The 13,159-nt window shown below is 40.4% G+C and overlaps 1 protein-coding gene across 1 annotated transcript; it reads right to left on the reverse strand.

Moving 5' to 3' along the window:
• Nucleotides 1–63: 63 nt before the first annotated feature.
• LOC307251499 (von Willebrand factor A domain-containing protein 7-like) lies at nt 64–11,137 on the reverse strand (the record flags this gene model as incomplete). Its single annotated transcript, XM_080028866.1, has 17 exons — nt 64–478; nt 2,989–3,148; nt 3,995–4,128; nt 4,296–4,567; nt 5,496–5,588; nt 6,210–6,362; nt 6,478–6,607; nt 7,186–7,356; nt 7,445–7,561; nt 7,703–7,815; nt 8,098–8,267; nt 8,376–8,562; nt 9,161–9,289; nt 9,595–9,688; nt 9,866–10,010; nt 10,576–10,712; nt 10,958–11,137. 17 exons carry the CDS (start codon nt 11,135–11,137, stop codon nt 98–100), a joined length of 2,766 nt encoding a protein of 921 aa, XP_079884992.1. The 3' UTR covers nt 64–97.
• Nucleotides 11,138–13,159: the final 2,022 nt, after the last annotated feature.

Consider the following 13,159-nt stretch of genomic DNA (forward strand, 5'->3'; position numbering starts at 1 on the left):
TAAATATTACATTTCTGACAAATTAAGTAAACATTCATCATCCATTGCCTAATCGGTGCTCACATTTTATTTAAGCAGGATATCTGTGCAACCTACCCTAGGGCTTTGCTACAAAGGCAGATACCAGCAGGCACAACCACAGTGGCAGTGACAGGGTTAAAGCAGGAGGGCCATTAGAACGTTCAATGGAGTGGAAGCACCCGCCAACATTGCCAACTTTATCTACAGCTACAAAGGTAACCTTCTGTGAGCAGCAGGATGCTGCGTAGTTGGCCATAGTGAAGGGAGCACCCAGGGAGTCGAATGTGAGGTTGCCATTGCCCTGACGCAGGGAAACGCTCTCTATTCCGGTGCCGTTCCCGTCTGTCATGTTTGCCACAAGCTTCCACTGGAAAGCTCCACACTGAGACACGTTGTGAGGGCAAGCATTAGCCATTACACTAATCACTTCACACAAAGGCTGGACAAAATCTGTGATCTGGACAAAAAGAACAGGAAAAGAAAGTCAGGACATGAATGCATAAATCAGAGGGGCATTTAGATCGGTTAGATATTCGTATGACTTTTTAAGGAGTTTATCTGCAATGGCTGTGTCGAAATATTTTTAATGTAGGGGAGAACGGGGGAATCTGAGGCATCGGGTAATGTGAGCCACCCCCTGTATATAGGCAACGGAAAACATTTGTGGTCATGTGAGATATATGTTTTCAAGCCCCTCTCATTTCCCCATGGCCCTGAAAGAGAGGACCTCATGGTGCTGTGGTAAGCATGTTTTTTCCACCAAAATAGGTATTTTGCATGTAAAAGTAAATTTTCTTGCTGTCAACTTAATCAACTGTTGTGCCAAAGCAAATGTATTCACGTAGAAAAACTTCTATCATACGTGTTGATGAACCAACATATGAAACCATGTGATGCTGATAACTGAAGATTAGCCTGAAATGCTAAGAGAGGTAGTTTTTTCTCAAATTGTGGTAGTGGGGGAAAGTGAGCCAAATGCTGTGGGGGAAAGTGAGCAACTGTCTCACTTTCCCCCACCATGAGGCACAAGTTATGTTTAGTCTTAAACATATTTTAATGTAATATTATTAGGGCTGTCAAATTAACGAGTTAATTTCGATTAATTAATCACAGAAAAATTAACGTGATTAAAAAAATTAACCCAGATTAATCGCACTTCTATATTGCCCTTTGACCCGGTGCAAAAGAGGTGAGACGATAGCGGAGCTGCACCTGTAGCTTGCTGACACGGACCGCACGGGATTAAAGAGTAAAGAAAGAAGCAGGGGAAAGAGGCCGAGGGCTTTATGGATGTGTTATGGGCTGCTGTCTCACTTTCCCCCACCATGAGGCACAAGTTAAGTTTAGTCTTAAACATATTTTAATGTAATATTACTAGGGCTGTCAAATTAACAAGTTAATTTCGATTAATTAATCACAGAAAAATTAACGTGATTAAAAAAATTAACCCAGATTAATCGCACTTCTATATTGCCCTTTGACCCGGTGCAAAAGAGGTGAGACAATAGCGGAGCTGCACCTGTAGCTTGCTGACACGGACCGCACGGGATTAAAGAGTAAAGAAAGAAGCAGGGGAAAGAGGCCGAGGGCTTTATGGATGTGTTATGGGCTGCTCCGGGCAAATAAGCATGAAGGTAGGAATACGTCTTTTGTTATTCTCCGCAGTGTCTGTGCATTATTGATCTATTGGGTGCCTAATTAACAATGTAGGTTCAAAACAGTATCTCTCAATCTTCCTCCGTCTGTTTGCTAGCTGCGATCGTCTCCCACAAATGGACACCCGCCCCCTCTCACTCTTCCTAGCTGGCATATGCCTGTTTTTTTTCCTCCTTTGTGTGTGTGTGTGTGTGTCTCAATATTTTTGGCTATGAGTAGGACGGTGAATGAGTCGGCATAGGCTATGTGCACCGCACCTGTGGCAGTGCAGCGCTGTCTGTTGTGTGGAAGATAGACAGTCGTCATTTAGCAAGAAGCAGAAGTTACGAGAGACAGGGTGAGAGAGAGAGAGAGAGAGAGAGAGAGAGAGACAGAGAGAGAGAGAGTAGCCTATACAGTTGTTTATAAACAGGCATACAAGTGTCATATAAGTATGCGATTAATTTAGATTAATTAATCACAGAGCCTGTAATTAATTAGATTAATCGCTTGACAGCCCTAAATATTACATGACATATGTTTTATGTTAATGTCATACACATTGTAGAAAAGCCATCATGCCAAGGAAATACACCAGGAAGACGACCTGGGGCAACCACACGGAAAGAGCACCTTCTCATCTTTCCCTGTAACCTTCAGGGCTGGAATGTAGAGTAGGCCTAGTTGAGTATGACAGGCTGATGTTATAATCCAGTTGGGTCTTCTCCTGTGTTCTGAGTCCCAGGCTGTTCTCGCTGGTTCTGATTTTCCTATGCTTTGACCCCCAGACACTAGCTGGCTCTAAGGGTCCTGTGTTCTGACCCCCAGACTGTGTTCTAATCTAACTGGTTCTATCTTTCATTTGAATCTTATTAAAACCTTTTGAATTATAATATGTTGTATTTGATTTTGTTCAGAGTTACTTTCAAGTGTTTAGAAAATTTGCTTTGCGCAAACCCCATCATTCTTTTACTAGTCTGACATTAGTTCTGGAATGTGTGGCTAGCTTTCAGGATTCTTACTGTTACAATATGTGTTGTTATTGTAGTTTCAGAGTGGAAAAAGTAAGTGGATCAGTTTACCCCACAGCTGGGGTAAAGTGAGCCACATGACAACTTTTTTTTAAACAATCATGTTTTCATTGCCCTTTGTCTTGAACAAATTCTGCTAATGCCCATTTCTATGAAACATCCTGAATTAATGGGATATGTGTAAATTTGAGTGAAAAGTCATTTTAGCTCGCTTAGTGGGGAGCAAATGTAAAAAGTGGCTCAGATTACCCCGTTCTCCCCTATTAATGTTTCACTCTAACTCTGTTATATGTCTGGTTACCTTGGTAACAACAGATAATCTCAAAACGGCGTAATTGGAATCGGCACCGCTGGACGACTTGGCTTCCAAAGTCAGAGTGACATCTGTTCCGGATGGTACGTTGGCAGGTGGCGTAATGGTCAAAGTAGAATTAGCATATTTTCCCGTTTCCAAGGTAAGGCTGAGAGAAGAGAGGAAATATGTACATATATATATTTTTAATTACAATAAGTATGGCCGTGTGTAATCCATACATTTGACAGTGTTATTTCAAATGTAATGTCACGATACAATCATGCTACGCAGATATACTGTTAACCATGTTCTCCACTTTTGAATGCTGGCATTTGCTGAAAAGCATTTAACACATAGTCAAGCCAATGGGACTGTCAATAATTGTTCATGTATTTATGCATAAACCAATCTTTGGTGCTAGATAGAAAGTTAAGGGATCACCTAAGTGATAAGAATTTCTGGAGGACCAGAATGAGTGTACATAATTGCATGGAAAACCATAAAAGTTAAATAGGGTTTGGAGAGGGGAAAGACATATATATATATATATATATATTTGGATAAAAGTTCAGACAGTTGTTGATAGAAATGTGAAAACTAATAGAAATGTTTGGTTTGTCTTTGGTTGTATTACATGTGATAAGAGAGCTAGAAACAGAAGTTAAAATACCGCCTCTGCTATCTATCAACCACTTCTACCACCTCCACACAGCTGGTCAATCATGGCAGGAAGTGGGTTTGGAATTGTCCGTTTTAGATAGAGAAATTGTAAGACATTCCCCAAATCCAACATCTAAAATATCTTTGAATGTCCAAGAAGATGTTCCAACAGAGTGTAGCCTACTACTTGACCTTAACCTTAAGTCCAACTGGCGGGTTGCACATGTTACTCCACCCAGATGTATTTTTGACTTAAGCTTCAGGTGGCAGAGACTTGTACTTTGGATTTGGAGATGTGTCAATATTGATAAGGATATTTATCAAAGTAATTGCTTTTAGTTTTTCCCCTCACCTGCCTGGGTCGGACATATGATAGTCTCTGTCATTTCTGGCTGTGACGGAGTAAACACCACCAGAGCCCTGGGACATGATACTGAAGGGAATCTTGAGGGCTTTTCCCGGCTCTGCACTACTGTCTACTGCAGCCTAGAGCAAAATGGAGGAGAAGAAGGGAGATATTGTTATCGTTATGTAACCCTATAGGAAGTTCAAAGCATTTTACAAAAGTGTTAAATATTCATTCATATTAGGCTACTTCAAATCGAACAAAACCTACTTAACTGGGTGCACATGATTTGAAGATTTGATCGTACCTGGATAATCACTTTGGAGACAGACATCTGGGTGGTAGACTGCCTCTGAAATTCAGTTTTTGAAACTTCGTCCATTCCTTTCACCGTGAGCACAAACTCCCCTGCAGGGACTGCATCAACAGTCACCAGGATGTCCCCATTGCCCATGTCCTGTAGTGTGCCATTGCTAACAGCCTCAGGACCATCCACCATCACTAGACCAACCTGTCCAACAGTCATGGAGGAAGGACCTTTCCTACTCAATACTGAGAGCATCAGGGTGGCCGGCTTGCCTGGGTTTTCAAAATGAGAGAAATAAATAAGCAAGTTAAGGGAAGAAATTGAAGTTGAACAGTAAACTTTGGATGGTTTTAGGAATGAGTCGTGGAAGGGCGCTTGATTTGCCGACCTCCCCATAAGCTAAAGTGTTTGTTTGGGCCGTTCCATCATTTCCTGGAAAGAATAGGCAACTGATTATTTTGGACTCATTGATTTAAAGAAATTAGCAGGCCTGAGGAAAGCATTTAATGCATTGCACACAAAGTTGCATTCACAAAAAGTATAGTGGTCTTGAAATGTAAGTATAGTTGACTAATCTGGTTATCATTATATAGTTAAAACTGCGATAACAGATTGTCTGGTCACTTGAAAATGGGCATTACTGAGGAGAGTGGTGAGAGTGAAGCAAAAAAAGTATGTCTATGGACTTAAATACCAAAGGACTCTGTAGAGCTCTGTAAAGGGTACTGCTCAGTCAGGTATCTGTTGTCTGTGGTTTTCACATACATACAAGTAATCCAATGTTAATATGTAAATATTAGTTATAGCACCTTTAAAGATGACATTTCATTATTTTCAACACCAGAAACTCTCCACATTGTGGAACTTGCCAACACATGTACTGCAGCGAACTACTCCTGCGAGTAGTTACTTTGTTGAATGCCTCAGTCACAGACAACTGTTGGGATGCTTGATATTGAGAGTAGGAAATGATGAACGTCAATACATGCTCTATTATAATGTAGAAAAAATATAATCTGTGCATCCTTACTTATATACAAAATATAACAGAGGTACTATAAACATCTTATTTACAAAGATGTGGGCCATGACAATTATGATTGATGATTAAATATAATCAGTTTATGGCCTTGTATGGTATGGGATGGGGAATGAGGCGCTACTGTTTTGTAACACTTGATTTTATAGCAGGTAGTGTACCTGTTTGTGGACGCCCACTGAGTACTGCATAACCTGGGTGAGGTCCCTCGAAGCGTTCCACAAAGTCATAGACAAAGGTAATCATACTCTGGCCTGGAAACACAAGTACAGACTTACAGTTAATACAAATAAACACCAAAACAAGAACTCACTGAACTTCATGAGGCCTTAGATTGAGACCGTCAGATTTGACATCTGACAGTGGTGATAGGCCAATGACGGTGAAAAAAACAAAAGCTGGGAAATTGTGTCAAAGCTTAGCTCAGCTTAGTACATGTTGGATACATACATGTAATTTAATTTGCCGAAACATAGGGTTTGTATTTTTTCAACATTACACCCTGTTTTTTTAGTGATTCTTCTCAAGAATCACTAATATATTTGTCTTTGGTCTGTACAAAACGCAAGTGCACAAATGAGAATTGGTGGTGGGTTATAAGTGGCTTTTGGCTGCGAAAAGTAACTTCATAAAGCCTACGCTGATTGCAAGGCAGCCTCACTTTAAATACTGTTGGCAAACGTTAGGCTAGCTATTTACCCGTTTCAATGTGTAGGCGTGCTCTCAATCTTCTCATCTCTCTTTCAGCAAGAAAGCTTGTTACTTTAATCTGCATATTAAGTGCATATTCTAGAAGACACAATTTCAACAGCTAATTTGTACAGAAGGTACTTGTAATTAATTAACAGAGTATGATGTAAGCAAGAGTATCTGACCTGTGACTTTAAGAGTGTATGGTTGCAGAGAGTTGATGTTGATCTGCCAGGTTCCTGTCTGCTTGTCAGCATTGAGACCAATTCTCCACAGGTTGCCAACTGTCTTTATGGTCCCCAGTTTAACACTGGCCTCCGAGGAGCTCTGGGTCACACCTGGAATGTGTATGCATGCATCATCATTTATTACATAAATAGGTATCACAATAACATTCTTAAGAAAGGGGATACTTAACAGGTCTCAAGTGGGAATTGGGAATTTGTTGTGTACCTTTAGGGTTGGTCATTGTGAAAGAAATAGATGATCCTGTGATGTATATAGTGACATTTGTCAGAGATTCATCCAATATGAAGGGGAATGTCTGCTTCCCACTGGCCCTTGCTCGCTGAAGAACTGTCACCTGGGGAAGAACATGTCTGTATTTTTTAAACTGGTCCAACCTCGAAAGGCCTGGTAGCCTACATGTTTCAGAATTGTTGAGATAGTACAGGATTGCTATTGGAACTGCACAGTCAAGGCAAAGGCCAAACTTGATACAACGGGCGAAATACATTTGCATCAGGAGAAACGTGCTGCAGTATCAGAAACAATGACAATTCAAAAATATAATGTGAATAGTGTATTCTTTCTTATTTTCTATCAGTTCTATATATATATATATATATATATATATATACAGTATGTACAGACATCGGTGCAGAAATACACAGGTAGTTGACAGTCTTCAAAGTAGCAGTATTCTATTGGACAACCTTTTCCGTTCACAGCAGCTAACAACACCTCTTTCTCTCTCTCCCTCAGGTGGAAAATCAAACTGTTCCACCCAGCACTCCCCCTCGTTGCTCGGAGTATGCATGGTGTGTTGACTAAATTTGTCGATTATGGTATGTGTTTTTTAATTGGCTGTCACACGTTTCGTCTGATGTAAACTTTAGGGGCCATTTTAGTGCATTTGAACTCATTGGCCACCGTACCTACCAGAGCTGAAGTGGAGGTGTCGAGGATGATGTCTGTGGCCTGAGGCAACTGACCCTTAGTCACGCTGATGGCCTGGCCCCCGGAGGCCAACGCCAGGTTCTTATAGACGTCAAAGGATCTAGCTGAACGACGGCGGCGCCTTGTAAAGGACGCTGTAATGAAGAATGATACCTGTGGAGAATAGACCCCAAACCTTTCAAGTGGAATTCAATTACATTAACACGGTGAACATAGGGCATCATTGGGTGTCTATATTTACCGTTGACTTGGTTCTCCTGATGAGAGCAACGATAGTGTCCTTGAGGTGGATGTCTTGGGCAGTAGCATCCGTGAAAACATAGATTTGGGAGGAGGACGGGGCACCGGTGAGAGCCAACTGGGGAAATAAAAAAATTAACCTGTTTAGTTATTACTGAAAAACTGTAGTTTTTAAAAGGAGCCATAAAAATAACCGGAAAATGTTTTACCAGTCAACAACCAACCCATTGATAATCTGACAATATCGTAGATTAAGTACCTGAAGTCCAGACAGGCACATCTCAGGGTAATCACCACCTCCATTTGGTCTGAGTTTAGAGATTTCTGTTTTCATCTTCTCAGCGTCTGTTGTCCTGAAGATGGGTCCAAATTCTAAAAAGCACAGCACGTTGGTTCAGAGTATTTTGGACAAAATGTAACTTTTTTTTAAATACATTTTGATCCACTGTGACTTTATGCAAATGTACAGGTTGCACCACAGTGTGCTAAATCTACTTCACAGAAGTCATAAACTTATGTAGCTAGAATGACAACTATTTAATCAAGCATTACATACAGTATATAATATTGTATATATTATTATGTCACTACCAAACACCAGGAGCCCCTAACACCAACATTTCTACAGGTTCAACAAAGTAGAAGAGTTATTACCGGGGTCATTGAAGGGCACCAGAATGTACTCCGAGGGCTCATCTTGGGTTCCTCTTTTGCGGTCAATGAGTTCATAAACGACAGCCCTGGCTTCAGCAATGTCATCTGACATACTGCCAGTGGTGTCAATAACAAAAACCACAACGGATGAGCGGGCGATTCCCATCATTCTGTGAAAAAGAAAAATAGTGATTCATTATAGAGAAGAAAATTGTCTTTGTCTGGATGATGAAATTTGAACTTAGAGATCAAATCGAGATGTGTTTTTCAAGTCATACCTCAAGAAGTCATTGTCTCCGGCAGCTAACCGGATTTCCTCTAGCAGCTGGAGACTGGCCTTTACAGCTGTGTTCAAGGCAGCGTTGAAGATGTCCGCGTTGTCCTTGCGAAGCTCATCTTTGCTGATGCCTCCGCGAGGAATTGTTGTGCTTGTTAGGTCACCTGCACCTCCATGGCTGCATTTACCTGGCACAGGTCAGAAGAGAAAGGTCGATCGGGGACATGGTTCAAAGGGCAATTTGAAGTGTACTTTTGCATTTTATGAGCTCTCGTGTACTTACTTATCTTGCTACACTGAACTACCCGACATAATTTGATCATGTTTGTCTTGAACTCCAAGTACAACAAGCTTGTTTGCGCTCCTGCCAAGAACCTGACACTTCTCTCATATGAAATAGTGTAGACAACCGGCAGCCACTTGGCTTAGCTTAGCATTCAGACTGGAACCAGGGGAAAGAGTTAGCCTGGCACTGTCCAAATAACAAAACCACTTACCAGGGTCAATAAAGTCATTGATTAACATTTTATAGAGTATGAAGTGGAAGTAAAAGATTAAAAACTATGTTTCAGTAGCAGTTACGTGTGGGACTACTTGTCTTGCACATTATGATGACATCAAGACTCCAGAAATTGACTGCTTTATATTGACAGGCTTCTCTTCTAATCTTTCTCAAGAAAGCAAATGTCTAGTGCCAACAATAAGCCTCTCAGCCAGCCTTCCTACTTGTGACTTAGTTAATATGACCTTATGTATTTGAATATGGCTTGGAGATGTGTTTGATACCTTTGGGCTTGTCAGAAGAGAAGATTCCCAAGTAGCCTGATGTGAGTTTCTTCTCCTTTATGATGTTGGGGAGGATGGAGTTGGGGCATGTTCCACTTGAGCAGTCACTGCAGGTGGCAGTGAGGACATCTGCACAAGCAAAAGGCACACTGAGTAAAACACACTCAACACCAAACCATGGTAGGTAAGCATCACTTCATGTTACTGTGTTGACCTATGTTCTATGGTGTGTGCTATAGAGCAGGGACAGGAGTGCTATGTCAGAGCAGACTGATATTCTGAAAAGAAACACCCACCGGCCAATCAGAATGGCCATAGCATAAAGACAAAGACAACGCACTCAGCCTAAATGCAGTAGTAGTCTTCTTTATGACATATTACCCAATTCATGCATGTATAGGCCTCCAATGGCAATAACAAACACACACACACACCTGCCAGGTTTTCAAGAGGAAGGTCTGGGCGTAGCAGATTGACGTAAGGCTCTGTGTTTCCCAGCTCCACCCAGTTACTGTGGCTGTAGAAGTCCTGGAAATTAATGGAAGCACACACATGAACTATTTTATACATACACATAGGCCTTTAATTAAGAGTTTTACTTTCAATCTTTTCAATCTAGTTTCTGGCTCATTCTGACTGTTAGTAACTCCATGTTCTCCTCATCCTGCCTCTCTCTGCTGAGCTTTTTCTCTCCAGCCCTCGCACCTGTAGTGTATGAAGGACTCTCCCCAGTGTTTCTCTGGCAGCCTGGAAGTTTTCTTTGTGAATGTTGGCTTTGATGGCAACTATGCCCTCCGTTATGAGGCTGCGTCCCTCCAAGAAGGCCTCTGAGTTGAAGTGGTGTGGAGCACTGAAAGAATTGATCACAGGAAATTACTCGGTAAGCGTAAGAGAAAATCATATTGACTGTTTTTCAACACGTCGCACAGCCCCATTATTTAATTACATTTTAAAGCCCCGTAAACCCAAATCCACAAAATCTTTCTAACTTTGTACTTGATATCATGATAGTAAGCATCTGAAAAAAGTTAGCCATATTTATCAATCCAAAGTAAAGATATTGTCATTTAAGTTTGATACACTTTACAGAATTTCAGTTAATATGAGGCTGGCTATGCTCTGGTTCTTATTACACAATAATTATTTTAAACCAATCACAGCAGTTCTCTGCCCGAACATTGTATAAAAACAACAACTGTTGCCCTGGAGACCATTTGATATGGCCACGCCCACACAGTGTCAAACTGTCTAGACAGTAAAAAAAAAATAGCAAAAGAAAATGAACATTTATTGTCAATCTGATTATTTGTAAAATCTTATTGAAACCCCCCACTTTGATATCATATAGTGATTTTTACATTTTCAGACCAGGTTTCCAGAGGCTTTAATAACGGTTGTTTCAGTCTTTCTCCTACCTGGCAATAAAGTCACGGTCTACCAGTCCGTTCTGGACGTAGATCTCTTGCAGAGCAGAGACAAACTTGGCACCAGACACTTCTCCTGTTGCTCTGGGACCCAGACAGGCCTGGACCAGCTCTTCAGCAGATGTACCCTGTAAACCGGTTGCGGGTATTTGGTCAGAATAATAGTACTATGTAATGATGAAATAAAAATGTTGACCTTATAATGGAGCAGGATAAAAAGTTAAGAGATCCCCTAAGTGATTACAATTCAACTTGTAACGGACATGCATGTATGTTATATATATATATATATACAATATTGACAATATACTATATATAATGTACAGTATATAGCTTCTTATTGTGACTGTTTCTTTCTCATTTTCCATCCTACCGTGGGGTTGAACTCATGACCAGCTTCCTCATTCACTGCCCGACACGCCTCCTGCACTTTTTCCAATAAAGTAGTTGCTGTAATGGTGGTGTGACTGATTATCCCCCCGATGGGGACAAAGGCCATGCTGGACCCTAGTAGGGCCAACATCAGCAGGACTATGCCCTGCACTGAAGTCATGACCAGTCTAAAAGGAGAGAGAAATGATGACATATCAATAATCGGGTTGTCAAATAATAAATAATGGGAACATATTGGTGATTGAACAGATTTGTGCACAGATTGCGCATGCTTTTATTACCAAATGTTTCTGAACTAGACACATACAGTAAGAATCAGAGATTTCACATTCTAGGTGAAATGACAAAGAAAGAGGAAAATGTTCAGGAACAAAATTATATAGGAACATTTTTAACGTGATAATAACCATTTAAATTTGCGGATTTTCAAGGAGCTTTTTTTTTCTGTGCCATTCTTTCAAATATCTTGGTGTTTTTGAACAGAACATAAGAGCTTCATTTCAAAACAAAGGCCAGTTATTCAGGGTACTGTATTGAAGAGGAAATTAACAGTTAATTGGCAAAGACAAACGTTTGGTACGTAGTTGAATTTAATGAAAAAAAAAATTGCAGTTGTTGCTTTACGCTATTTTTCTTGCTTACATTAAGGTTTGCAACTCTTTTTTGTCAAAAAAAGCATAAACTAAGCCTTTTTAACAGTTAATTAATGTACACTTATTGTAAAGTGTTACCAAGATTTTTAATATGTATACTCATTTTACACATAGAAAATATACGTAAATAGACTTACAACATTTAATTTTGAATTACAAACATACCTTGCTATTGTTCAGCTCTGTTGACTCAGACGTGGAACCTGCAACCCCACCAACCCTCTGTAGCTGTATATTTATATACAGCAGGTCCTATGACGCAGGGTGTAGACTTCCAGTAAAGGACTAGTCAGGTGGCTGCTATCTTCAGTCATATCATCGGTCATATACAGCTATAAACTGATTGCTATTCATCATCATCATCATCAACTTTTATTATTAGACTCAAGGTCCATTTAAAAAACTTACAATACAAGAAATAGACAACACACACATAAATAAGAATAAAAACACATACCGACCAATTATAAAAGGCACTTATACCAATGCCTCCAAAGGTATGATTGGTAGCGAACTGCGCTATTGTTTCTGTCATATTTGACACATTTTACACTGTTGAGAGTCAGTTCTCCATTTATAAACATGCACTTTGCATATTTTATACATATTTACATATATTTGTGTATTTGTAGACACCTGTGCTTGTGTGTATTGTCTGCCAGGTAGCAACGCTGTGTTTTTGTTTGTTTTATGTTTGGACATGGCCTTGTCCTTTGTAATGCTGCTGCTCTATGTGCCTTCAATTGCCCCCTGGGGACAAATAAAGTTTTTTTGAATTTGAATTTGAATTTGATAAAAAAACCCACCTTTTGGACTCAATTTACTTCAAATACTGTGCAGTGACACATTTGGTAATACTTATAGAATAATTTCACCCCAAAGGTATTAAGGTTTTTACAGCTTTGGAGGGTCCAAACAAAGGTGGGGCAGATAATACTGTATGTAACTGGATATATTATTCCCAAACTCTCAAGTTGAAGGTAAGGGACTTGACAATAAATGTCATGATCCTGCCTGGGCCTCTTTGCCCTGGTGTTGTTTTTGCCCTTTGCCTTGTCTGTGTCTGGTGTAATTGCAGGGTTTGAGTCAGGTGTGTTGGAGTCAGGTACCAGCAATCAACCGCTCTTCATATACCCGGCCCTACCTTCCAGACACTGCCAGATTGTAGACTGTGGGTGAATCTCAATACAGGGGTTGCGGTCTACGAAGGCTGCATTTGAAGACCGATTGCGTCATAGCGGCGCGCAAAGGTTGTTCCATTTGCAAGGCTCCTTGCAAGGCTCCTCATATGCGGCCGAGAAATGCAGCCTTCGTTTCACGGTTTTGAAGGCTGCATCAGATGTATCCTTCGCGGCCCAACATATCCCAAGATTCAATGCATTTTTTTCAGAGATGGCATAAAATAAAATAAAAAATAACAAAACAGCAATGTGTTGCTCCATCTTCTTAACTTTTATCTTCCTTTCTTTTTTTCTTGTACTTTTTTTTTCTTTTCGTCTGGGAGGCAACTTCTTTTTCTTTTTTCCTCG

The sequence above is a fragment of the Ammodytes marinus genome (assembly GCF_949987685.1).
Source record: "Ammodytes marinus genome assembly, chromosome: 6".
Classification (NCBI taxonomy): Eukaryota; Metazoa; Chordata; class Actinopteri; order Uranoscopiformes; family Ammodytidae; genus Ammodytes; species Ammodytes marinus.